Source organism: Aquarana catesbeiana, linkage group LG08 (genome assembly GCF_042186555.1).
Source record: "Aquarana catesbeiana isolate 2022-GZ linkage group LG08, ASM4218655v1, whole genome shotgun sequence".
In the NCBI taxonomy this organism is placed as follows: domain Eukaryota; kingdom Metazoa; phylum Chordata; class Amphibia; order Anura; family Ranidae; genus Aquarana; species Aquarana catesbeiana.
The window spans coordinates 15,423,374-15,451,171 of NC_133331.1; the positions used below are offsets into that span (position 1 = coordinate 15,423,374).

Genomic DNA, 27,798 nt, shown 5'->3' on the forward strand with positions numbered 1-27,798 from the left:
GTTTCTGATCCCAGTCTTGGTTCTCCCTTCCCAAATGTTCTTTGCGCCCCCAGTTTTTTCCTGCTTTTTTGTGTTACCCATTTTGTATATACTGTATATAGTTTATTTGTTAGTTAGGCATTTGATCATTTGGTTTGGGGTCACTTATATCTTCGCGTTTGCTGGCGTTGGATGGATGTCAATAAATCTTAATAAAACTTAAAGCGGTTGTATACCCGCACATGTAAAAAAATAAAAATAAACCCTGCACTGCATACTAGCTCATTATGAAGTACTTACCTTAGAACGAGATCCCCGTAACGCAGCTCGGTCCACGCCGAAGGGAGCTGACATTTTGCCCTCTGCGTTTCTTCCGGGGTCGCGGCTCCGGTGCTGTAAGTGGCCAGAGCCGCGATGACGTCACTCTTCCCGGCAAGGTGTGGCAGCGTCTGCCGAACCTTCGGCCGGCCATTCACAGTGCAATGCGCCGCTGACGTCAGCGGCCGTATGCAAAGTGAATATCTCCTGAACTGTACACGTTTAGGAGATATTCATTTTGCCTACAGGTAAGCCTTATTATATTACCTGCAGGTAAAAATTCAAAATAAGGGTATGCAACCGCTTTAAAGCATATATAGTCTGGTCCCAGTTTCCTGAGTGTAGCTACACAGATCTGTCCATCCCTGCTGCTGATTCCTGACACCCAGTCTACATGAAAGTTGTGCTTCGCTGACCCGAGGAAGCACCCAGGTAAGGTCGCCTCCTGTCTGCTATACAATAAGTGCCACAGGAGCACAGGCTGAGAAGAGAGAGAACACACCGCTCCAAGCTGTTGTAAGGTCTCAAACACTGCTGTGAGAAATCAGGTGCCTGCCTAGGTCCGCGACCAAAGAATCCATACGATAAGAAGAAGAATGGCGACACATCCGAATGAAGAATTGAATGCTTGACTGCTGAGGCGCAATGGGCCTAGGTCCCAATTAACGTAACACAAGGGATCAAATCCCCCACCACCCTTGCCCTTTACCCCATTAAATAAGACACTTACAACCATTAGGTTGGAAAGGGCAAGGCCACAGCTTTATTAAATTCCAACACATAACATGTGAACATATTTAACCAGTGCCAGTCACAGTCTTACTGTGAGCACTTAACCAAATGAAGGAAGTAGGGGCCTGTCCTTACCCTAAGTGCTGGACAGACAGCCTACTTCCAACTTTCCATCAAAGGCATAGCCCATTACAGCAACTTTAACTGCTGGCAAGGTCAAGAAAACCACAGCAAGCTGTGACATACCATAACATAGGAAAAAGGGGGCGGGAGGGTGGGCAGCTCTTCTAACCGACTCTTCCGAAAGACCCAGAATTCCCTGGGGCACACGTCTCCTGAGCTCAGCCCCATCCCACATGTCCCAACCAGTCGTTTCCCCTTGTCATGCACCTAGCCATGCCCCCATCAGTCAAGGCTCTCTTTCCCTAGGGAGGGGCTCAGGAGGCCTTCATTATAGGAGGTCCATAAGTTTAAAAAGCATGACACACAACTGGTACAGGTGCTCAGCTGCTAAGCACTTGTATCAGTTGTGTGTCATGCTTTTTAAATTATGGACCTCCAATAAAGCATTCAATTCTTCATTCAGATGTGCCGCCATTTTTCTTCTGTGCGCAGGCTGAGCACCGCCTTGTAAATCCAGTTATAACTGAACAATATGAGACAGATGACATCATGAAACCTTTTCTCACTTTAACTTAATTATATTTGGAAATATCACTTTCAGAACAGATTTCCCAATCGAATGTCCAATCCTGTGTGTGTGGGTGGTTTTCTCCTCCTTTAGAAGAGCTGCCATGTAAACAAAGTCAGTTTATATTCCATGTGTTGGCTGAAGACCTGAGATTGACGCTTTTCCAGTTGTGACTTGTTTGAACCCTTAATCTGAACCTGGGCTGGATTCCGGAGCAGTATCTGGCATGAATAAGTCCATTAGATGTCCCAGGAGCACCGGAGGGCTACACCAGGTTGTTGGAAAGTCTTTGCTGATTCTCAAACTCTTCCTCCAGATCTGTGCTGTATGCGTCACCTGGGGAGAGACAGAGACCGGCTTAGATGGAGAGACCTTCACTTGGGTCATAATGTCACATTGTAACATTACTATTATATATATATTATATTATATAATATGTACTATTATATGAGACACATATCACTAATTAAAGCAAAGCTAAACTGCATCTGAGCACCACACACTGAAAACACTATTTCATTCCTTGACACTATTTAATACCTTGATAAAGGAGGCCACACCTCAGAAACGCGTCGTCATAGCAACTTTTACCTGCTGTCACTTTCACTTATTCTCGCCCGTATTGTGGGCTTTCCACATCGGAGCGCGGCGCCGGCTGGTCCGTGCGCATGTGCAGTAGATTGTGCACACCGCAGTCTGAGAGCCGTCAGTTGCCCGGATGGTGTCCAGCTGTCTCCAAGTGAGATCTTGCAGGAACGATCCAGTTTAGGTGGATGAGGCTATGTACATACTCTTTTTCTAATCACCTAATGTAAGTGTATTGATTTAGAGTCTTTATTCGTGAAGCGTAATAAACAGTATCACATTAGGGCGGACATGCTCTCTCTTTTTCCCTTTCTTCTGTTTGGCACCATGAGGCTCTGCCCAATGAAGCATAGCTGGTTGGTAAGAGGCTGTCAGCTGCGAAGCCAACAGCATCCTTACAGTGGAGGTAAACTCCACTTTTGAACTTGTACCTACAGGTAAGCCTATAACAAGGCAGGGCTTTTTTTTCCAGCAGGAACGCTGGGGAATGCAGTCCGGCACCTCCAGAACTGAATGTATGTAATGGCAAGAGGTGCTGGGGTGTGCTGGATGGTCTACTGACTGGGGAATCTATTGTTGCTGGAGGGGATCTATTTTTGCGATGGAAGGGGATCTATTGTTGCTGGGGAGTTCTTCTGTTGCTCATGGGGATCTATTGTTGCTGTTATGGGTCTTATGTTGCTGGGGGGGGCAGTTGTTGCTGGAAAGGATGTACTCTTGAGGGAGGGGTCATTGTTGCTGGCTGCTGGAGGATCTATTGATGCCGGCTACTGGGGAATCTATTGTTGCTGGAGGGGATCCATTTTTCAGGGGGGTCTATTGTTGCTGGAGGGGTCTATTGTTGCTGGGGGGTGAGTCTTATGTTGCAGGGGGTCAGTTGTTCCTGGGAGGGATCTACTGTTGAGGGAGGGGGTATAATGTTGCTGAAGGGTTTATTGATGCTGGCTGTTAGGAGTCCATTGTTGCTCGGGTGGATCTATTGTCGCTGGGTTTGTCCACTGTTCCTAGATCTATTTTGTTGAATTTTTTGTTATCATTAACAAATTTTACACAAAATAGCACCACAAAATGATACTTGGTCCTGTATTCTCTAAAAGGGGTGGTACTGGGAGGTGGGTAAGGGATGGAACCAAGGAACGGTGCTCGGTGGTGGGTAGGTGGGTAAGTGGTGGAGTCAAGGAGTGACTCGGAAGGGAGGTGTTCCTGCATCTACTCTCTAAGAAAAAAAAGCCCTGCCTGTAGGAACACTGAATGTCTCCTAAACTTGCACCGTTTAAGAGATATTCACAAGCTATGCTGCCAGAGGCGTCACCGGCCAATGCGTTCTAAAGGGACGGCATACACGTGCTGTACCTTCAGAGCTGAGGGCTCCCGCGTGCATGTGAGGGAGAGACGTCACCAAGGCCCCAGCCATTTATATAGCTCGCAATTCTGGAAGGAATGAAGCGGATGAAGATGGCAGCGTCGGGGATCCGCTTTACAGGTAAGTCTGTCATAATGTGCTAAAATGCAGTGCATACTAGTACATTATGACTTAACCCTGCAGGGGGGGTCCACTTTTATTTATTTTAATGGCACTTCACTACAACTTTAACTGACAGGGAGTGGTAGCAACTATGCTGTTCTGCTACTCTGCGTACAGGGACAGGCACTCTGCCTATCTCTGTACTTCACCTTACACTTGGTCTTAATTACCTCCAGTTTTGTTATCTATGAACTGGAGTTAATTTTTTTTTTTTTTATTTTGCGCATTGATAGCAGCATTTTAAAAAATGGCACTATTAGGAACGATCTGAATCTGCCACATGTGTCGGTAACATTACCAAATCTGGCACAGGCCATTTTAAAGGACCATAGCCCCATAAAACTGTTGGTAGTGCTTTATTGAATTCCTCTGATTGTTGGCGCCCCTTGTTCTGAGAGCAGACGCGATCAGCTAAGATACGGCTTGTATCACTTCTTATAACAGCAATCTATCAGCAAGGGGGATGGCAGTGCATTACCATCCAAGAAACAAAAGACGAAATGCGGCATTGATGATCCGGCACTAAGAGTGTCGCTGTGATGTTAATGTGCCAACGAGTGATTACAGGGAACCCGCCATGGAAGAAATACTTTAGCTGTCACTGTAAAGCTTCTGGGGTTGGAAAACTTTCCCAGTCTATGTACAGCCTATAATTTTCACAAGGGTCGGTACATAAGTGAATGTGACATTTAAAGTTGGCTTCAGTTATATACTGAATAATCCAAAATTAAAGCTGAATACATATTTGTAAGCTGTTTTACCAGCCAAAGGATTTTTGTCTGAGATTTATACGGGTCAGGAGAGGAGACCGGATTTCTCTCTGCTGCAGTTCAGTAACACTTACAGGTTTGTCCCTCCCCCAGCCTGTGATTGGACAGTGAAAAGAGAAGCAGCAGACTGATGAGCTCATCTCTCTGTTACTCGGCTTTCTACTCCTATCAGCATTCTTAGCACACGAGTACTGCAACACAACTGATTGGCTTCTTGTGCTGCTTTGCTTCTCCCATTCTGAGCTCTGCTGTTTAGAGGATTGCATGAGGCCGATACCAGGTCACATTCAGGTACTTACACTTCTTGCATTTAAAACAACATACATTTAAACCACCAAGTATTAGAACGAGGCCTGCACGCTGTTGATATTAACCACCGCAAGGGAAATCCACAGACTGGCTTTAGCTCAATCTCTTTACTATGAGACACACCCCTCTAATGCATTTCACGCAAAAGGGCTTAGTCATAGAGCTCTACCACTAAGCCCTTTCAGGTGAATCTCCTTAAAGGGTTGTGTCTCCTGGGGGGAAGATTGAAGCCAGTCTGTGGATTTCCCTTATGGTGGTTCCAGTGCCACACCACAGTCCCTGTCGGTAAGAAGCTCCATTCCAGGCTGGTTGGCCAACAGTTGGAGGATCCTCCCTACCCCCTCCAGCCCCCCCCCCCCCGTGATTGCTGATCTTGTCGTCAGGTCTCTGACACAAAGACAGACGCTGCATCACCCTCAGGGGCCCCTACAACTGGACTTTCCGGCAACAACATTCATATGGAGATATCTCTGTTAATATATATATATATATATATATATATATATATATATATATATATATATATATATATATATATATATATACCCTGGTATATGTGCACCATTCCAACAGGACTCCTATCCATTTATTTGCTGATAATATCTGTGTATCTGTAAGTTATCTGTAGTTATTAATCTCTTTTTATATAAAGCTTGCATTATTTCTATATGGGTGTGTATCTATATGCTCATGATTAATGTTATATGCTGGCTGCAGTATTTCTCTGCTCCCAATAACTTTGATTAGATTTCTGAGGAAGGGAATCCCTTCTGTTCACAGAGGCCCTGTACTGGATGGGAGGCCCTGTCCTGGGTGAAAGGTTCTGTTCTGGGTTAGAGGTTTCTTGTCTTGGGTGGAGGTCCTGTCCTGGATGGTGGACCTGTCCTGGGTGGGAGGCCCTGTATTGGGTGGGAGGCCCTGTCCTGGGTGGAGGGCCCTGTCCTGGATGGGAGGGCCTGTCCTAGGTGGGAAGCCCTGTCCTGGGTGGGAGGCCCTGTGGAGGGTGGAAGGCCCGGCTCTAGGTGAAGGCACTGTCCTGGGTGGAGGCACTCTCCTAGGTGGGAAGCCCTGTCCTGGGTGGGAGGCCTTGTCCTAGATGAAGCCACTGTCCTGGGTGCGAGTCCATGTCCTAGGTGGAGGCACTGTCCTGGATGGGAGGCCCTGTCCTATGTGATTTATTATCAATCCCACTCTTCCACTCAGCTAAGGCTCTGGTTCTCCTATTTACTTACAGGTTTATCACAATATCCTGTTTGAGGAGGGCCATTTCTCATACCCCCAAGAAGAGGGCTACAGATGAAGACAGGTTTACTTTAAATGGAAATGTATTCAATTTGCAGTGTACAGATTGGAGTGTATAAAACAATCCATTGTGAATGGGTATCTAAGTATCAAAGAATTTATGCAGAGTATACAACATTTTGGAAAAATCAGCTTACACATGTAGCACCCTCCTTGATAGGTTGCTGATATGCTATCCTGCTAGGATGTCAGGCAAATTTAGTTATTTTTGGCTCCTCTGTTTTAAAGCTGGAGCAGCTATTGATTTATTTGGGCTGTTCTAGATCTCACAGGTTGCAGGCTTGATTCCTTCCCCTTGTCTTCTGGAAGTTTCTAGAACATAGGGCTGGGAGAGTCAAATGAGCAAATTGAATATTTATTGAGTGGTGGCCAAACCTGAGGAGGTGTGCCCAGTAGGTTTCCGGGGAGAACATAAACATTTTGGGGTCTAGGGCAGCCAGATTGTATCCTGGGGGGATGAAGTTCCACCGCCATAGGGGCTGCTGCCCCTTTGAGGCAGTTCTGCTGGAGCTTGCTAAATGATCATCGAGGTCCCAGCTATGGTAGAGCTGGGGGGCCTATTCTTCAGCATCTTGGAGCTAGCTAAGGGATTTCACCTAAGGATCTAGTCTGGAGAGCTCACTGAAGAGTGCTTGTTAGAAGATGAAAGCTGTCTGGCTGTCCTGTGGCATTGTATTCACCCCTCCCTCACTGAAGAGTGTTCAGTGGAAGCTAGAAGTGAACATCTTTCCTGCAGCCAGAGAGAGAGCCTGGAGATCAATGAGGCTGTCCTGTGACATTGTAAGTACTGACCTGAGCTTCAAGATCCTGGTGACTGCATGCTGTTTTGTCTTTGGGGCAATAATTACCAGTGGTATATTTCAATGAGAGGGCTCTTACAAGGTCTCAGTTCTGGCCACCCCCCTCTGTCCTTGGCAAAAAGACTGTCCAGTGAAGCCTAGAGTAATGACCTGTGTCCTTCTGTTACTACTCAGTGTTCCTGGAGAATCCCATACAACCCCAACCCCTCTCCTGTTACCAGTTCTACAAGCAATACATCTTAAAAAGATATCCCCAGGCCAGGGGTCTCCAAACTTTCTAAACAAGGGGCCAATTTACTGTCCTTCAAACTTTAGAGGGGCCAGACTGTGGCCAGTCGGAGAAAAAATTGTCCTGCTGTCAGGGGGAGTAATGGTGCCCCATCACTGGTATCAATGGGAGGAATAGTATCTCATTGTTGGTGTTAGTGGGAGGAATAATGCCCCATTATTGGTGTCGGTGGGAGGAATAATGCTCCCAACATTGATGTCAGTGGGAGGAATAGTGCTCCATCATTGGTATCAGTGGGAGGAATAGTGCCCCATCGTTGGTGTCAGTGAGAGGAATAGTGCTCCATCACTGGTATCAATGGGAGGAGTAGTGCCCCATCATTGGTGTCAGTGGGGGAATAGTATCACATCATTGATATCAGTGGGAGGAACAGTTCCCCATCATTGGTATCAGTGGGAGGAATAGTGCCCTATTATTGGTGTCAGTGGCAGGAATAGTACCCCATCATTGGTATCAGAGGGAGGAATAGTGCCCCATCATTGGTGTCAGTGGAAGGAGTAGTGCCCATCATTGGTATCAATGGGAGGAATAGTACCCCATCATTGGTATCAGAGGGAGGAATAGTGTCCCATTGTTGGTGTCAGTGGGAGGAATAGTGCCCTATCATTGGTATCAGTGGGAAGAATGGTGCCCCATCATTGGTATCAGTGGAAGGAATAGTGCCCCATCATTGGTATCAGTGGGAGGAATAGTGGCCCATCATTGGTATCAATGGGAAGAATAGTGTGCCATAGTTGGTGTCAGTGAGAGGTCTAGTGCCCCATTGTTGGTGTCAGTGGCAAGAACTAGGCTCCACTATTGTTTTCAGAGGGGGGGGGATAATGCCCCAAGGACCAGATAAAAACAAGCAAAGGACCGGAGTTTGGAGACCACTGCCCTAGACTGTTTATTGGAGCTAGAGGGAATGGACTGTTGCTTGGGTGACTGGCGGCCTCTGTACTGTTTGGGAAAGAACCAGCTAAATTCAGCCGGCTCTTGTGGGGGTAGCACTGCACACATTAAATAACTTTCATGTAGGATTTCTCTTACAATCACACTCTTAGCTATGAGACGTCCTCACCTGTGTGACAGCCGTGCATCCAGATCTTCTTCCCGTCATACTTACACCGACACCTCATCACATTGTTCCTGAAATCCGATTCTGCCACTTCAAATTTTGGGTTGAGAATGACCTATAGATATATATATATATATATATATATATATTAAGGAATAGATAGGAGAAATACATTATTCATTTTACAACTTCTGAAAGCTGCCAGAACATAAAATTCCAAAAGTCTGATAGACTCTATAAGAGCTTTCATTCACACAATCTGCTGGATGCACCGAATGAGCTAATAAGACTGTAAACCTTCGACCCAAGGTCAGCGTGTACAGCATTCTGCTAATGTGCCAGTTATATATCAAACAGCCGCACCATGAATTGTATCTTTACCCCGGTGACATTGTAGGTAATGACTATAGATTTATGAAGAGTTATGTGCTGCTGGGGACACAGCCGGTAAAATAAGGTTTTGGTCATATTTATTTGATCTAACTTGCAAACTAACAGAAAAAAAAAACGCTACATCGTCATAAAATTGGATGATTTATTGGTGTATTGGGAAATAGGTAAAATTTTGGATCTGGACTCCGAGTCCAGCTGTGCAGAATGGATTTTATAAAATGCATCCTATATATTAATACTTTACTGTATTCTCTCTTTTTTTTTATATAATTTATTGCAAAGGTCTCCCGATCGTCCTCCATCAGAATTGTCCTTTTTTTTTTTTTTCTTTTAAAGTCAAGTTTGTAAAGCTGACCGCGTTTCTGCTAAAAAAGTTTGGACTGTTGTCTGATATTTGTGCATACGCTATTGCGTCAAAAGTATTGGGACACCTGCCTTTACACGCACATGAACTTTACTGGCACCCCAGTCTTCGTCCGTAGGGTTCACTATTGAGTTGGCCCCACCCTTTGCAGCTATAACAGCTTCAACTCTTCTGGGAAGGCTGTCCACAAGGTTTAGGAGTGTTTCTGTGGGAATGTTTGACCATTCATCCAGAAGAGCATTTGTGAGGTCAGGCACTGATGTGGAAGAGAAGGCCTGGTTCACAGTCTCCACTCTAATTCATCCCAAAGGTGTTCTACTGGGTTGAGGTCAGGACTCCTATGGGAAGGCTGCCCACAAGGTTTTGGAGTGTGTCTATGGGAATGTTTGACCATTCTTCCAGAAGAGCAGGTGGTCTATCGGGTTGAGGTCAGGACAGTCAGGTTCCTCCACCCCAAACTCGCTCATCCATGTCTTTATGGACCTTGCTTGGTGCACTGGTTCAAATCATTTGGTGGAGGGGGATTATGGCGTGGGGTTGTTTTTCAGGGGTCGAGCTCGGCCCCTCAGTTCCAGTGAAGAAAACTCTTAAGGCATCGGAATACCAAGACATTTTGGACAATTTTATGCTCCCAACTTTGTGAGAACAGTTTGGGGAAGGCCCCTTCCTGTTCCAACATGACTGCTCACCAGTGCACAAAACAAGGTCCATAAAGACATAGATGAGCGAGTTTGGGGTGGAGGAACTTGACTGGCCTGACCTCAACCCGATAGAACACCTGCTCTTCTGGAAGAATGGTCAAACATTCCCATAGACACACTCCTAAACCTTGTGGACGGCCTTCCCAGAAGAGTTGAAGCTGTTATAGCTGCAAAGGGTGGGGCAACGCAATATTGAACCCTATGGACTAATGCCCTGTACACACGATCGGACATTCCGACAACAAAACCGTGGACTTTTTTCAGACGGATGTTGGCTCAAAATTTGTCTTGCATACACACGGTCGCACAAATGTTGTCGGAAATTCCGAACGTCAAGAACACGGTGACGTACAACACGTACGATGACCCAAGAATAAATGAAGTTCAATAGCCAGCGCGGCTCTGCTGCTTAATTCCGAGCATGCGTGGACTTTTGTGCGTCGGAATTGTGTACACACGCTCGTAATTTCCGACTAGTTTTGTTGTCGGAAAATTTGAGAACCTGCTCTCAAACATTTGTTGTCGGAAACTCCGACAGCAAATGTCCGATGGAGCCTACATACGGTGGGAATTTCCGACAACAAGCTCACATCGAACATTTGTTGTCGGAAATTTCGACCACGTGTACGCAGCATAAGACTGGGATGCCATTAAAGTTCACGTGTGTGTAAAGGCAGGCGTCCCAATACTTTTGGCAATATAGTGTATTGTCGGAGGTGCCATCTTTTGATGGCACCCTGGTTCAGAAAAACTGGTCTAGAAAAGCATATGAAAAAGAGTGATATTTGGATACAATAACGCAATAAAGTAACGATGGCAATGCCCACAGTACCCCCCACACATTCCATGTATCTATTTTCTGCTACAATAATGAAACAAAAGAAAACATTTCTGGGCTCCTAAAACACTTCTAGCCCCGTACATTCACCCATAAACTCATGCAGCATTCTCTTACTAAGTCCTTATTGGCTTTTTTTCTCACCTGGAAAATATAGTCCCCGGGACCGACGTCCGTGATATCGATCCACTGGCAGTCAATGTCATGGCGGTAGGTATCCCAGCAGCCCACTGTTATTCCTTGTTCACCGAAGTTGGCGCACTCATAGCGCTTCTGGATTCCTGCACATTGAACATCATTACTTGGAAACATAATTTAAAAAGGGTACAATCACTTTTTTTGTAATACTACATTGTATTATGTCATACTGTATACATATTATGACATTTGTTACATCTTTACACTGTATTATGACATATTGAGGGAATTTACTAAAACTGGAGCACACAGAATCTAACCAATCATCTTCCAGGTTTTATTGTTTGGGGTGGAGGAACTTGACTGGCCTGCACAGAGTCCTGACCTCAACCCGATAGAACGTTTGGGATGAATTAGAGCAAAGACTGCGAGCCAGGCCTTCTCGTCCAACATCAGTGCCTGACCTCACAAATGCGCTTCTGGAAGAATGGTCGAACATTCCCATAGACACACTCCTAAACCTTGTGGACGGCCTTCCCAGAAGAGTTGAAGCTGTTATAGCTGCAAAGGGTGGGCCAACTCAATATTGAACCCTACGGACTAAGACTGGGATGCCATTAAAGTTCATGTGTGTGTAAAGGCAGACGTCCCAATACTTTTGGTAATATAGGGTATAACATTTTTAAAAGAGTAATAGCTTAGGTTGGTACATCAGTCTTCCTGTTTCTCCTCCCGGACACTCAGGAAGCGGGTCCTGAGACCCGATTGGCCGGGAGTCCTAAGACCCCGTTGACTGGGAGTCTGAGACCCGATTGGCCGGGAGGAGAAGCAGCAACCGCCAGGAGAAGGAGGGGGGGAAGCCCACCTGGGGTGGGGGGCGGTGTAGGGTGACGGGCTGAATCGACTGGGGGGGTAGGTGTCTCGGGTTTGTTTGCTGCCCCCCCAACCACTGGGGCACCAGCCGCCAACTGTCTGTGCTGCTGCACACTGCTGTCAGTGTCACTGTGAGAGTCAGTTTTGTGTGTGCCACCCATTCTAATTTCTTGCCCTCCTGAGTCCTTTCCCTGAGCTACTTACTATATCGAAAATAAAGTAAGAAATATGTTTTTTGCCTAAATATCTAATGCCCCATACACACAATCCGATTTTCCGACAACAAATGTTGGATGTGAGCTTGTTGGCGGGAAAGTCCGACCGTGTGTATGCTCCATTGAACATTTGTTGTCAGACTTTCCGCCAACAAATGTTGGCTAGCAGGTTCTCAAATTTACTGCCAATAAAACTTTGTTCTCGGACTTTCCGATCGTGTGTACACAAGTCAGACGCACAAAAGTTCACGCACGCTCGGAATCAAGTATGAGCCGGAAGCGCTCGGTCTTGTAAAAACTAGTGTCCGTAATGGAGATATCATGTACGTCTTGTAGGCCACTACGTACGTAATTGTTGGCCAACATTTGTGTGACCGTGTGTATGCAAGACAAGTTGGAGCCAACAACCTTCAAACAAAAATCCACGGTTCTGTTGTCGGAAAGTCCGATCGTGTGTACGGGGCATAACGCACCTTAAAAATCATATTTCTAATTGTATATTGTACTTGTTTGTAGCCTAAATACTGAAATTTGCACTTAAAACTGTAATTTTGTAACTTCTGGAAATGCCAGTAAAAACTTGGCTGTGCCAGTAAATTGTGGGTGTTGTGTCAGTAAATTTCAATCCGGTAGGTTGGCAAACACTGCTTCCTTTACCTCAATTTTTCCTTGTAATCTGCATGATGTGGATTGTGAACCTTTTACAGGTTCGATGACTTTAACTTACCTTTTCCGCAACGTGTGTCTTCCAGGCAGAAACTAGCTTTGTGTCCTTCAGCTACTTTGGTGCCGTTCATATTGAGGAGGTCATAGTGGGTGAAGACTTCAATACTGTGGTAATGTCTGAACAGGGAAAGAATAGAACAAAATGATAACCTTCAAGGACCATGATGATGGTGATGATGGTGGCTTCACATAGTCATGTATGGAAAGAGACACTGCGGTGAGGCTGTAAGATGGATAAAAAAAAAACATAATTGAAGCTCTTCTTCGGCAATGTATGTACTAATTACTGGGCAAATCCAAGATATCACTTTACAAGGATCTGTGCTGGGGGGGGGGGATTAAAGGAACAACTGAGGAAATGTAAAGACACCACCCATAGCTCTGAAATATTTCACCATGTCTATTCCCACTCTCTATATATTCATTCAGTTTATGGGAAATTCCACAAGAAACCAACAACAGTAGAAACTATAACAAACCTTAAACTGATACTAAACAGACACTGTTTGACTTACATTGTCCCTTCCGGGGCTTTTGTTCTCAGAGAATAGGTGCAGGAACTCCTCTCTTCCGAGTCACCGCTTGACTCCGCCCCCTACCCACCTCCGAGCACCGTTCCTTGGTTCCACCCCTTACCCGCCTCCCAGTACCACCCCTCTTTAGAGAATACAGAAACCATACCTCCCAACATTTTGAGATGGGAATGAGGGACACCTACAAGCAAATGTATGTAGGTATAGGACACGCCCCCCTGCCACACCCCCTTAAAGGAGAATTAACCAAAAATAAAAGGTTAACTAAATCCACAAATGCTTTTTTTTTTACCACTACTATTATATTATATTGGCTTTTAAAATTTACAAATGCAGCCATTTAGAATTTGGATGAAAGGTTTAGCGCTGGGAAACACATTTTGAAAGATAAAAAGTGCATTTCATGTACAACTATATGGATCAGACCAAAATGAGGGACAGATGAGGGGGAAAGAGGGATATTGCTCCAAATCAGGGACAGTCCCTCGAAATCAGGGAGCTCTGCAGAAAGAAGTATCATTTTGTGGTGCTTTTTGTATTTGCTTTTTGAAGTATTTTGTATGGAATTTGTTAATGAGCAAAGGAAAGACAGTAATATAGATCTAGGAATGATGGACACCCCAGCGGCAATAGATCCACCCCAGTAACAATGGATTTCCAACAGCCAGCATCAATAGACCCTCCAGCAGCCAGCAACATTAGACCCCCTCTCGCAACATAAGACCCACCCCCCAGGAACAATAGATCCCCCAGCAGCAACAATAGACCCCCCCCCTGCAAAAATAGATCTCCAGCAACAATATATTCCCCACCAGCCAGCATCAATAGACCCTCCAGCAGCCAGCAACAAAAACCCCTCCCCTCAACAGTGGATCCTCCCCCCCCCCAGCAACGATTGAGCCTCCAGCAACAATAGATCACCTACAAGTGGCAGAAGATCTCCTCAGTAACAATAGACCCTCTTCCTCAGCAAATATAGATCCCCTGCAGCAACAATAGATCCCCCAGCAGCCAGCATCAATAGACCCTCCAGTACTCCTTGACATTACATACATTCAGTTCTGGAAGTGCCAAAACTATGTCCGTCCGTCCCGTCCCCCCCGTCCCCCCCCCGCGCGCGCGTTCCTGCTGAAAAATCCCCTGGTCCCTTCTATTTTTGTATGTGGATGATGGCTCTGTAATTATTTTTATTTTTAAAAAACATCTAAGTAGCTTTTTCCTAATCGATATCCAGCTGTCACATGACTGTCTGCAGGGAAACATAAGCAGGAGGAGCTTCTAGTCCTCTGCTGATGGTCACATATTCAAAATTATGGGAATTTTTTTTTAAATCATACTTACCTAGGTGGATGCAGCATCTGTCCCCTATCAGCTGTAAGGCTGAGTACTGAGCGATCAAACGCCGCTAATTGCTCAGTTCTTAGCGCTTGGAAAATGGGGGTTGCTTGGCTGTCCTGCTCATCTAAAGCATCAATACTTCGAATCGCTCTCCCAGAAAAAGTTGCAGATTCCTTTGGCTTCCCTTGCTGCACAAAAGTTGTGGGGTCTTTTCTGGGGTCACTCCATGAATACCACCCACTCCATGAATACCCCCCCCCCCCATGAATACCATTCTATTCCATGAATACCACCCCACCTCCCCATCAATACCACCCCACCCCGTGAATAACACAACACCCCATGAATACCACCCCACCCTATGAATACCACCACACTCAGTGAATACCACCCCACTCCATGAATACCACCCCCACCCCCATGAATACCACCCCATAAATACTACCCCACTCCATGGATACCACATATCCCCCCCATGAATACCATTCCACTCCATGAATACCACCCCCCCCCATCAATACCACCCTAACCCGTGAATAACACCACACCCCATGAATACCACTCCATGAATACCACACCCCCATCAATACCACAACACCCAATGAATACCACCCCATGAATACCCCTCCACTCCATAAATACCACATCCCCCCCATTAATACCATTCTACTCCATGAATACTACAATTACCCCCCATGATTACCATTCCACCCCATGAATACCACCCCCTCCCCATTAATACCACCCTACCCCCTGAATAACACCACACCCCATGAATACCACTCCACTTCATGAATATCACCCCCCCATCAATACCACCGCACCCCATGAATACCACCACACCCCATGAATACCACCCCACTCCATGAATACCACCCTATGAATACCACTCCATTGCATGAATGCCACCTCACCCCATGAATACCACTCCACTCCATGAATACCACCAAACCCCAAGAATACCACCCCACTCCATGAATACCACATCCCCCCATAAATACCACCCCACTCCATGAATACCACATCCCCCCATAAATACCACCCCACTCCATGAATACCACATCCCCCCCATAAATACCACCCCACTCCATGAATACCACCCCCCCATCAATCCCACTCCACACCATGAATATCACATCCCCCCATCAATACCACCCCACCACATGACTACCACTCCACTCCATAAATACCACCACACCCCAGGAATACCACCCCACGCCATGAATACCACCACCAATGAATACAACCCCACTCCATGAATACCACATCCCCCCATAAAAACCCCCCACTCCATCAACACCACATCCCCCCATGAATACCACCCACTCCATGAATACCACCACCCCCCATGAAGACCACATCCCTCCCCCCATGAATACCACCCACTCCATGAATACCACCACCCCCCATGAAGACCACATCCCTCCCCCATGAATACCACCCAGTGGCGGTGCATCCATGAGGGCGCATGGGCGTCGCCCCCTCTCTTCAGCCACCCCCTCTACTACCAATAGATAGATTCATGAATTGCATAAATCTATCCATGGCCACCACTGCCACCCCCATATTTAGAAACCCGGCCCCTTTTCGGGTGCCTGAATTACAGCAGCGGGAGGGGTTTTTGAAGCACCTGATTAGAGCCATAGGCTCTAATAGGCATCAAAAAAGGTGACCTGCAAGCGCCATGCTTGGCCCTCGCTGTTCACCCAGGTGTCTTAGAAAAGCGAATGAATATTCGCTTCCCTAACAATATTCGCTTCCCTAACTGTACCGCCTCTCCACGAATCAGGTGCTCAGGTCTGTTACCCGTCACCTGATTGGCTGAATCGACAGGCACTGTGATTGGAGTCTTGATTCAAGACCTATATACTCACACACCGGATCCTCTGAACTACCTCAGACCTGGTCCCCCTTTTTTCTTCCGAGTACCAAAGACCCCACGTAGTCGGTTCACTCACCATTCCCCACCTGTATCATGGGAGCCTGTAGACTCCCAGCCACCTGGGATGCCGTGTGTTGTTGGGCGCTTTGGTTGGACATATCCCCACCACAGCTTCCGACAATGATGTCTCTGGGCGACCTGTGATTCCTAGCATTATACCACCAGTACACGATTTTTTTACTCATCACGTGCCTGCTCCTGACGAGTGGCTACAGGCCATGAAACGCGTAGAGCTACAAGATGCCGTGTTTTGTAGCACCTATGTGGTCATCAGAATCTTTGTATATTATGTTTACAATTTTATCAATCTTCACTGGGAATAGTGAGGCCATAAACCATGCAGGCAATACCTTGTCATCAACGTTTGTATATATATTAATTTCGGTGGATTCTGGTAAATTATTGTGCAGTACAGTTGATATTCATATTATTATTATGTTGTAGCATGTGGGAACTATACCCCAACCATTATGTATATTATGTATGTATATCCATGTTATATACTAATAAATATCCTTTCTACATGTCCACCTCTATTCAGTTGCTGCTGCGTGCTTCATGTAAAGTCCCACCCTCATGCCCTCTAGCCTTACCAGGCCATGGCTTCATTTAAAGTCCCATATTCCTCTTCCCCTTTCCCCCATATTGTCTTTTTTCATTTATATAATAAAAAATAAAAAATGCAGTGGTGATCAAATACCACCAAAAAAAAAAAAAAAAAAGCCATATGCATGTTAAAAAAAATGTACAAAATAAAATATAAATTAAATTTGGGTACAGTGTTGCATGACCGCGCAATTACCAGTTAAAGTAGCACAGTGCTGAATAGCAAAAAAAAATCCTGGTCATGAAGGGGGGTAAAAACTATCTGGGGCTCAAGTGGTTAAACATGTGTGCAAGAATGGCATTGGCAGCGAAACCGCTAAAGCCAAGGAGGTTGCCCTCTGATCTCCAGTTGCCACAGAGCTGCACGTCATCCAATATTACACCAGCCATTTGATGGCTTGACAGTATGGTTAGGAGCACAAGCAACTGTGGCAATCCTGTCAGGGCTGGGGTCAGCCCTTCCTTCTCTGAGCTGGCCGTTCAGCTGTCGGCTAATTGCCAGCTCCTATTTCTCCACAGTTACTCAGCTGTTGATGATATCCTGCTCATCAGTCCTGCCTACTTAAGCTGTTCAGCCCAGTGGATCTCTGCCTTCGCCTTGGTCAACATCACAGAGACTATGCCCTGCGTTCCTGTTTAAAGACTTGCTTTGCTGACATCTCTTCTGGCTCCAGATCCTGCTTGCTGTTCCACTACATTGATCCCTGATTTCTGGCTTGGCTGACTATCCGGTTACTGAACTTTGGCTATGTTTTGACTATGTTTGTTCTTTTTACTTTTATTATTAAACAAATGTGATTTAACTGTACTTCTCTCTCAGTCTGATTTCATGGTTTCTGACAAATCCTCATTCACAGCTTGTCTTGTACAGTATGTGACTGTTTTGGGGTTTGATCTGATCACATTTACTTCTACATGATAAAATATGTTTAGAAGATTTATTGGTTTCCTTTAAAAGCTTTTATATCCACTGCACTTCGCCCCACTACTCCATCACAATGTTTCCAGCTTTGGAGAACCAGCGTAACGGAGGCTCTGCAGGGTTTTTTTTTTGGGAGGGGGAGGGGAGCCTATATTAGCGCGGTATGTTTTTTTCTGCTTCTAGAAATCACTTTAGCGGCGCAGAGACGTTGCCTGCTGCTCCTGACAAGGTAGCGCTGCGAGAGCCGGCTCGTTAGAATCAAGCTCATCTGGTGTTATCACAACGTCCCATTATTCTCTTCTGCCTCGGCTCCTTCTGTCGATTGGAAATTCAATGGAATCAAAGAAAATCTAATTTGGCCCCAACAACGCTTCTGTAATCCGTTCCTCGTGACTGAAATCTTCCACGGAGGAAGTGGTTTCCCTTTTCATACAAAATGTGGGAGAGTGCGGGAAGAGTTAATGAGTTGCCAAATACAGATTTCATTGCAGAATAAACAAAATACTTCATAGAAGTCCATGGAAGCCCAACTGAATGATAATTAGTTGGCTAAAGAACTAAAAATAGAATAGAATTCTTATTTTCACTTTTTTTGACCCTTTGCTACATCTCAGTGATGCTGATCTCCTGCTGTGACTTTGCCGCCACCTCCTGTCTCTAGTGAGGGCTAGGTGACAGTTATTAGGGTTTCCTGATGGTGACAACAGCGGACCATACCTGTGTAATGTGTGTTCTGATGTGTGTCATGGCTTATTTGGTAAATGTTAGAAATCATGTTTTGCTTATTTTTTTTCTTTTTTTGGGGGCTAATAGGAAAGTCTGACAATTCTGTTCATGGAGTGCAACTTTGATGCAACTTTCCACTCTCTGGCACTCACGTTGCATCAAAGTAACATCAATGTAGTGCAGGAACCTTTATATGTCCAAAGTCGAATGTTAGGGTTAGGGCTAAGGGCAAGGATTAGGGTAAAATGCTAGGGTTAATGTTCTAAAACTCTAACCCTAACTCTAACCCTATCCCTAACTCTAACCCTATCCTTAACCCTACCTATAACCCTAACCCCAACTCTAACCCTATCCTTAACTCCAACTCTAACTCTAACCCTATCCTTAACCTTACCTATAACCCCAACTCTAACCCTATCCTTAACTCCAACCCTAATGCTAACCCTATCCTTAACCCTACCTATAACCCCAACTCTAACCCTATCCTTAACTCTAACCCTAACGCTAACCCTATCCTTAACCCTACCTATAACCCCAACTCTAACCCTATCCTTAACTCCAACTCTAACTCTAACCCTATCCTTAACCCTACCTATAACCCCAACTCTAACCCTATCCTTAACTCCAACCCTAACTCTAACCCTATCCCTAACTCTAACCCTATCCTTAACCCTACCTATAACCCTAACCCCAACTCTAACCCTATCCTTAACTCCAACTCTAACTCTAACCCTATCCTTAACCCTACCTATAACCCCAACTCTAACCCTATCCTTAACTCCAACCCTAATGCTAACCCTATCCTTAACCCTACCTATAACCCTAACTCTAACTCTAACCCTAACTCTAACCCCAACTCTAACCCTAACTCTAACCCCAACTCTAACCCTATCCCTAACGCTAACCCTATCCCTAACCTTACCTTTAACCCTAATTCTAACCCCTCATCCTTGGATGGTTTTTCCGAAGGAATTCCGCTCAAGCTTGCCTTGCATACACATGGTCACACAAAAGTTCTCTGAACTTTTGTCCGTCAAGAACGCGGTGACGTACATGTACGACGAGCCGAGAAAATGAAGTTCAATGCTTCCGAGCATGCGTTGAATTGTTTCCGAGCATGCGTAGGAATTTTGCACGTCGAAATTGCTGCGGACGATTTAAATTTTCGATAGGAACGTTTTCCGTTGGAAAAATAGAGAACCTGCTCTTAATCTTTTGCTGGTGGAAATTCCGCCAGCAAAAGTCTGATGGAGCATACACACGGTCAGAATTTCCGACAACAAGCTCACATCGAACATTTGTTGTCGGAAATTCCGTCCGTGTGTACGAGGCATTACTCTAACCCTAACTCTAAACCTAACTCTAACCCTAACGCTAAACCTAACTTTAACCCTAACCTTATCCCTAATAGACATGTGCACTGACAAAAAATGTTTTCGTTTCATTCATTTTTTTTTTTGCTTTTTTCAGAAATTTGAAAATTCGGAAATTTCCAAAATTCCGAATTTTAAAATCCTGAATTTCCAAATTTTCGAATTCCGAACTTCCGAATTTTCTAAATTCAAAAATGTGCAAATTTAAGAATTCAAAAATCCAAAAATTCGAAAATCTGAAAAAAAGAAAGAAAATTAGTAAAATTTGAAATAATAACTAATTAATAATAGCTAATTATTAAATTATAGGTATTGGAATTTCCTTTCAAATTTGGTTTGTGAACGTTTGTAAACGTAAGGAATACAAATTTATCTGAAGTTACGAATTATCCGAAATAACGAATGCCGCATCTAAAGAAATGGAATGGAACAAATTAATAATAAATAATAATAAAAAAAGGTTGTATTATTATTATTATTATTGTTATTTATTATTATTAGATCGTTATGTTTCATTCTTTTAGATACGGCATTCGTTATTTCAGATAATTTGTAACTTTGGATAAATTTGTACTTGTTACGTTCACTAACAGACAAATTTGAAAAGAAATTCCAATACCTATAATTTAATATTTATTATTAGTTAGTTATTATTTCAGATTTTCGGGTCTTCTAATTTTCGGATTTTCATTCTTTTGAATTTTCAGATTTTCATTCTTATTTTCGGAATTTCAAATTGCCGAAATTTCGAATTTTCGGATTTCCTAATTTCGAATTTTTGAATTTCCAAATTTTCGAATTTCTGAAATTTCGAATTTCCGAAATTCATATTTTCTGAAATTTCGAATTTTCAGAAATTTGAAAATTAGGAAATTCGAAATTCAGAAATTCGAAATTTTCGGAAATTGAAAAATTCAGAAATTCGAAATTTCGGAATTAACGAATTTGTCAAAATTCTTAAAAAACGAATTTGAAACTAAACGAATTGCACATGTCCAATCCCTAACTCCAACCCTATCTCTAACTCTAACCCTAACTCTAACCCTACCTATAACCCTAACTCTAATCCCAACTATAACCCTAATTCTAACCCTAACTCCAACCCTAACTCTAAACCCTAACAATTACAACCTTAACTGTAACTCTAATGCCAACCCTTAACCCTAACATGCGACTTTGGAAACATAAAGGTTCCTGCACTACTTTGATGCAACTTGAACTAACTTTAACTCTAACACTAACTCTAAACTTAACTTCAACCCTAACTCTAACTCTAACCCTAACTCTAACCCTCAACTCTAACCCTAACCCTCAACTGTAACTCCAACCGTAACTCTAACCTTGACCCGTTCCCGACCGGCTCACGCATATATACCGTGGCAGAATGGCTCTCCTGGGCGAAAACCCGTACGGGTACGTCCTTCCCCTTTTCAGCCACCAGAGGGCGCGCACATGCCATTGGAGGGGCATGAGCACGAGCGCCAGCACGGGGATTTGTGTGTGTAAACACACAAATCCCTGTGCTGTCAGAGGAGAGGAGACATGTCATTTGTTCCTAGCAAGTAGGAACAACGATATGTCTCCTCTCTTACTCAGTCCTGTCCCTGTGCAGTTATAACACACACTGAATCCCTTGATCGCCCCCTAGTGTTAACCCCTTCCCTGCCAGTGACATTTCCACAGTAATCAGTGCATTTTTATAGCACTGATCGCTGTATAATTAACAATGGACCCAAAAATGTGTCAAAAGTATCTGATCTGTCCGTCGCAATGTCGCAATACCGATAAAAATCACAGATCACCGCCATTACTAGTAAAAAAATAATAAAAATGCCATAAAAATGTCATAAATCTTTCCCATAGTTTGTAGATGCTATACCTTTTATGCAAACCAATCAATATATGCTTATTGTGATTTTTTAACCAAAAATATGTAGAAGAATACATATTGGCCTAAACTGATGAAGAAATTCGTTTTTTTTTTTTTTTTAATTTGGGGGATATTTATTATAGCAAAAAGTAAAAAATGTTTTTTTTTCAAAATCGTCGCTGTTTTTTTGTTTATAGCGCAAAAAATAAAAACCACAGAGGTGATCAAATACCACCAAAAAAAAGCTCTATTTGTGGGAAAAAAAGAAAAAAAGAATTTTGTTTGGGTTCAGCATTGCATGACCGCGCAATTGTCAGTTAAAGTGGAGGGTCACCCAAAAAAATAAAATGGATCAAAAATCTTAAAAAAATTAAAAAAAACGTGAAAAAAAAAAATAATTTACCTGAAACCCTTGTTGCTAGGCAGTCTTCCTAATCTGCCTCTTCCTATTCCACGGCGCTTCCTCCTCTCTGGCGAGCGCCCCGTTGCCTTCTGGGTACTGTGTGTGTCCCAGAAAACCACGGGGCCATTCACAAAGCGCCACGTGACTCGCGCATGCACAGTAGGAAACGGGCTGTGAAGCCATAAGGATTTTTACTGCATTTTCTGTCTCTGTCTGTTTCACGGTTCCTGACAACTGCCCTGGCGTTTTAAGACCTCAATACATCAGGATTGATCAATTTTTTAAATATATTTGAAATATACTGTATATACCATAGTTTGCAGACTCTTTAACTTTCCTACAGACCAAATATATATATATACACTAATTTGGGTTATTTTATCTTTCTTTTTACCAAAAACATGTAGCAGAATACATTTCGGCCTACATTTTTGAAGAAATCTGATTTTATTGAATATGTTTTATAACAGAAAGTAGAAAATATTGTTTCTTTTTTTTTTTTCAAAAGTTTTGGTCATTTTTCATTTATATAATAAAAAAGTTAAAAAAAAAAAAACCCAGTGGTGATCAAATATCACCAAAAGAAAGCTCTATTTTTGTATACAGTGTTGCATGACCGCGCAATTACCAGTTAAAGTAGCGCAGTGCTGAATAGCAAAAAATGTCCTGGTCATGAAGGGGGTCAAACCTTCTGGAGGTCAAGGGGTTAGTAACATTTAAATACTTCAATGACTTGTGTAGCAATTGTATATGATATATTTATTTTTTTATCTGCTTTTTTTCGCCATGAATGTGGCGTTACCCTTTAAACTGAGTATTGCCTCTTTAGGCTGGGCTCACACAGCAGCACGCTCCGGCTCACAGCAGGAGTCCGGTGTGTCTCCATTCAGTTTCGGGTCCAATTTCAGCCCGAATTTTTGGCCGATTTTGGACCTGAAATGGACCAAAAGATGCCCAGCTGCAGAGATCTGTGAACTGGCTCCATAGAGAGCAGGTCACAATCCCCTGCTATGCGAATTGGATGTAGGGGGGGAAACCCGCATCCAATTCGCACAGGTGTGAACCCAGCCCTTAAACCCACCAACTGTACCTCAACATTTCCCAGCATACCACCCCATGCTCAGGACATGTTGATCAACATTGCCCCTGTAAGAACCTCCAGCCAAGACCATTGCGCGGCCAGTGGCTCTCAATCCTGACTGTCACAGACACCGGAGGCCCCCACTGGCCATCGGGAACCAATAGCAATGGCTCTCAGGCATGTGATACCTATGAGAATAGAAAAGCCTTTGGCTCTGCTAATGAACGCTGCCACCTTCAGGCTGCAATGGTATCTACAACACGACATGTTTAAAGCGGGGGTCCACCTATCTATCTTCTTTTTTTTTGAGTTCATTCACAAACTTTTCTTCTCAGCATTACATACTCACATATTGTGTGTAATATGTCCGCCTGTGTCAGATTTCGTCGGAAAGAATAACTTATATTATTCACTGCAGGCGGTTTCCATCTTCATTGTGGGCATTTGAAGCCCACAAGCATTTATTTCCTGGATGTGGTGAATGCTGTTCTCCCAGCATTCACCGCTCGTTCCCGCACATGCTCAGTGGCATCCTGGGAAGCCTGAGACTAGCTCCCAGGAGTCTGGGAGAGGCTAGAAACACGCCTACTCCCACGGGAGGAGAACCAGGAAGTGCAAAGAAGAATAGAAAAATAAAAGGTAATTACGGCGATTTAAACTGTTTTAAACGGCATGTCAGCATCTAGGCAAGGAAGAGAATACATACAGATATTGTTCAAAATTTGGGTGGAACCCCGCTTTAATAATTGTAATTGTCAGCTGCAATTACTGTAGTAAAGTAAAAAAAAAAAAAAAAGCAAAGTTTAAAATTAGTTTTTAAATTTTTCTGCTTTTGTCAGTCTGTTTTTTCTTTTTTTCTTTAACAGTGCATGAAATAAAAAGCGTATATGTCCTCATGAGGAGGGGCTTACAGGAACAAGTCAGCGGAATCACACTAGGGAAGACTGTTCATTATTCTTGGGGAAAAAAAAAAGACGAGAACTTCGTTTTATTTCTAAAGCTCAAATTGAAGACGTACAATTATCTGCCGAGGGGCTCAGTCTAATCAGCTTCCTATTCATGATCTATTTGAAAAGAAAATCGCAGGTATTGTAATAGAGTCACAAATATCCCATCGAATGGGTTGTGAATATCTCCGGCGTACAGCCGATGAGACCAGAACCCGACTCTCTGTACAGCAAGGACAGACGGGTTACAATTCTGCAGAGATCCGGAGTTCCCAATCTCCAGCTGTATATGGAGGATGTTCATGAAGAACAATGGCGGATCTGTCCATGTCTAATACTCTGCACTTCTATGTGGTGCTGGGAGAAGATCCTACAATGCCCAGGGCCTTAGGAACCTTTCGTACCCCCCCTTATGCACCCCACAACCCCCCCCCTATTGGACACTCCAAACCCCCCACTTCCCCCATTGGATGGAGGAGGGGATGGGGCTAAAATGTTGGTGATGTTTGTGGCACCTTGCAGCAAGCGGAAAAAGTTTAAGATCAGTGGACAAATATTTGGCGAAGGAAAAAATGTCCTTGGGTCGGTGGTGTCACCCTAAGAAAAAGTGTCCCTGCATGGATGGTGTCACTGAAAAGAAAAAAATGCCAGAGTCAGTGGTGTTACCAGAAGAACAAATGCCCAAGTCAGTGGTGTTACCAGAAGAACAAATGCCCAAGTCAGTGGTGTTACCAGAAGAACAAATGCACAAGTCAGTGGTGTCACCAGAAGAACAAATGCCCAAGTCAGTGGTGTCACCAGAAGAACAAATGCCCAAGTCAGTGGTGTCACCAGAAGAACAAATGCCCAAGTCAGTGGTGTCACCAGAAGAACAAATGCCCAAGTCAGTGGTGTTACCAGAAGAACAAATGCCCAAGTCAGTGGTGTTACCAGAAGAACAAATGCCCAAGTCAGTGGTGTTACCAGAAGAACAAATGCCCAAGTCAGTGGTGTCACCAGAAGAACAAATGCCCAAGTCAGTGGTGTCACCAGAAGAACAAATGCCCAAGTCAGTGGTGTCACCAGAAGAACAAATGCCCAAGTCAGTGGTGTCACCAGAAGAACAAATGCCCAAGTCAGTGGTGTTACCAGAAGAACAAATGCCCAAGTCAGTGGTGTCACCAGAAGAACAAATGCCCAAGTCAGTGGTGTCACCAGAAGAACAAATGCCCAAGTCAGTGGTGTCACCAGAAGAACAAATTCCCAAGTCAGTGGTGTCACCAGAAGAACAAATGCCCAAGTCAGTGGTGTCACCAGAAGAACAAATGCCCAAGTCAGTGGTGTTACCAGAAGAACAAATGCCCAAGTCAGTGGTGTCACCAGAAGAACAAATGCCCAAGTCAGTGGTGTCACCAGAAGAACAAATGCCCAAGTCAGTGGTGTCACCAGAAGAACAAATGCCCAATTCAGTGGTGTCACCAGAAGAACAAATGCCCAAGTCAGTGGTGTCACCAGAAAAACAAATGCCCAAGTCAGTGGTGTCACCAGAAGAACAAATGCCCAATTCAGTGGTGTCACCAGAAGAACAAATGCCCAAGTCAGTGGTGTCACCAGAAGAAAAGATGTCCATGGGTCTGTGGTGTCACTGAAAGGAAAAATGTCCCTGCATCAGTAATGTTACTAAAAGGAAAAAATACCTGAGTCAGTGGTGTCACAGTAAGAAAAAATGTTCTTATATAGGTGGTGTCACTGAAAGCAAAATATCCCCAAGTCAACGGTGTCACTGCAAGAAAAAATGCCCCTGTGTTTGCGGTGTCACTGTAGGAAAAAAAATGTCCCTGCATCAGTGGTGTCACTGAAAGGGAAAAAAATGCCTTAGTCAGTGGTGTCACCACAAGAAAAAAAACGTCCCTGGCTTTGTCACTGTAAGGAAAAATGTCCCTGCATTGGCCCTTCAGCCTTTGGCAATTTGTGAATAAAGTATTGGCACTCTTATTCTAATAAAGTGGTAATTGGGTAATGCATTAGGCCTTTGCACCCTTTTTGCATTTTGTTCCACTGTACGCTGTAGTGCGCCCCCCTGTGGACAGGGCCTTAAAGTTTACATCCACTTTACAACTACAGTTGTGCATTTAGAAGGCGCAGAGGTTGGCTTCTGTACAATACAAATAAAATAAATAAACAGATATAATGTAAATAAATGCAATAAAAATGAAATAAATAAATAAGTAATATAAATAAATAAAAATACAAATTATTTTTCCTTCGCTGTTCTAACTCTGCTGAGCCAATCGGGATCCAGCGCTATCTCAATATTTTCCCCCTAATACGTATTCTTCCTCACCTGCAGTTGTGTTTGTTCAGTAATTAGCGCATATTTTATGGCGTACCTTTGGGAACAGCTGAGCCTCCGATTCTGTTATTTATGAGATCACTGCTTTATTCTATTTTATTTTTTTTTTTGTAAGGAAATATTTCTTGGATTAACACTTTATATGCATATTTGGGTTCAATAAAACAAAGAATGAAGATTTATGAATCACTTTTATCTGATACCAGCAGGTGAGACCCCAGATCTCTCCATAAAGAGTACCTGTCACTGCCTGTTCCTGTCACTTATGATGTTTACATTCCTTGTGACAGCAATAAAAGTAATTAAAAAAAAAAAAATTTAAAGCATCAAATAAATAAATTTAAAAAAAAATGTAAGTGCCACCATCTACCCATGCCTGCGCACAAAGGCGAACACGTGCTTTGATCCCGCAGGCACACAAGCAGTGATCGTCCCACAGACGATTGTACATCATTTGTACATCTAAAGTGGTAGCCTGTAAGGCTTTTAAAGTGCCTCCTATGGATAGTATTTGGGTTATGTATTGGGTTTTTTTTTACGTTTAAATTAAAAAAAAATGTATCTTCTCCAACAAAATGTGTTTGAAAAATGATTGTGGAAATCCTGTGTGACATTAAAAAATTGCAAAACCCAACAATTTTTTCTCTAGGGCCTCTGCTTTAAAAAATATATATATAATGTTTGGGGGCGCTAAGTAATTTTCTAGCAAAAAATACTGATTGTTACATATTTATATGTAAATATATATATAATATATATATATATAAATATATATAAATTATATATAAAAGGTGTCAGAAAAGGCTCAGACTGGAAGTGGGGGTTTTGTCAAGTAATTTGTATGGATTTTGTTAAGGATAATATAAAAGCAGTCAAATAGATCCCCTGCAGCCATCAACAATAGCCCCCCCTCCCCCCCAAGCAACAATACATCCTTCCGGCAACAATAGACCCTTCCGGCAACAATAGACCCCCTAACAACAACAAATCCACCCCAGGAACAATAGACACCCACCAGCAATAATAGATCTCCAGCCGGCATTAATACACCCTCCAGCAGCCAGCAACAATAGACCCCTCCCTCAACAGTAGATCCCCCTACAGCAACAATAGACCCCTC

The 27,798-nt window shown here is 43.7% G+C and overlaps 1 protein-coding gene across 1 annotated transcript in view; it reads right to left on the minus strand.

The window, feature by feature from the left end:
* Positions 1–1,568: 1,568 nt before the first annotated feature.
* The window catches only part of LOXL4 (lysyl oxidase like 4), a 158,317-nt gene continuing 132,087 nt past the window's right edge, over positions 1,569–27,798 (minus strand). The window contains exons 13-16 of the mRNA XM_073595544.1: positions 12,607–12,722; positions 10,798–10,934; positions 8,361–8,472; positions 1,569–2,056 (exon numbers count right to left, since the gene is read on the minus strand). Coding sequence (XP_073451645.1) covers positions 1,986–2,056; positions 8,361–8,472; positions 10,798–10,934; positions 12,607–12,722 — 436 coding nt within the window. The 3' untranslated portion in view covers positions 1,569–1,985. The remainder of the gene's footprint in view (positions 2,057–8,360; positions 8,473–10,797; positions 10,935–12,606; positions 12,723–27,798) is intronic.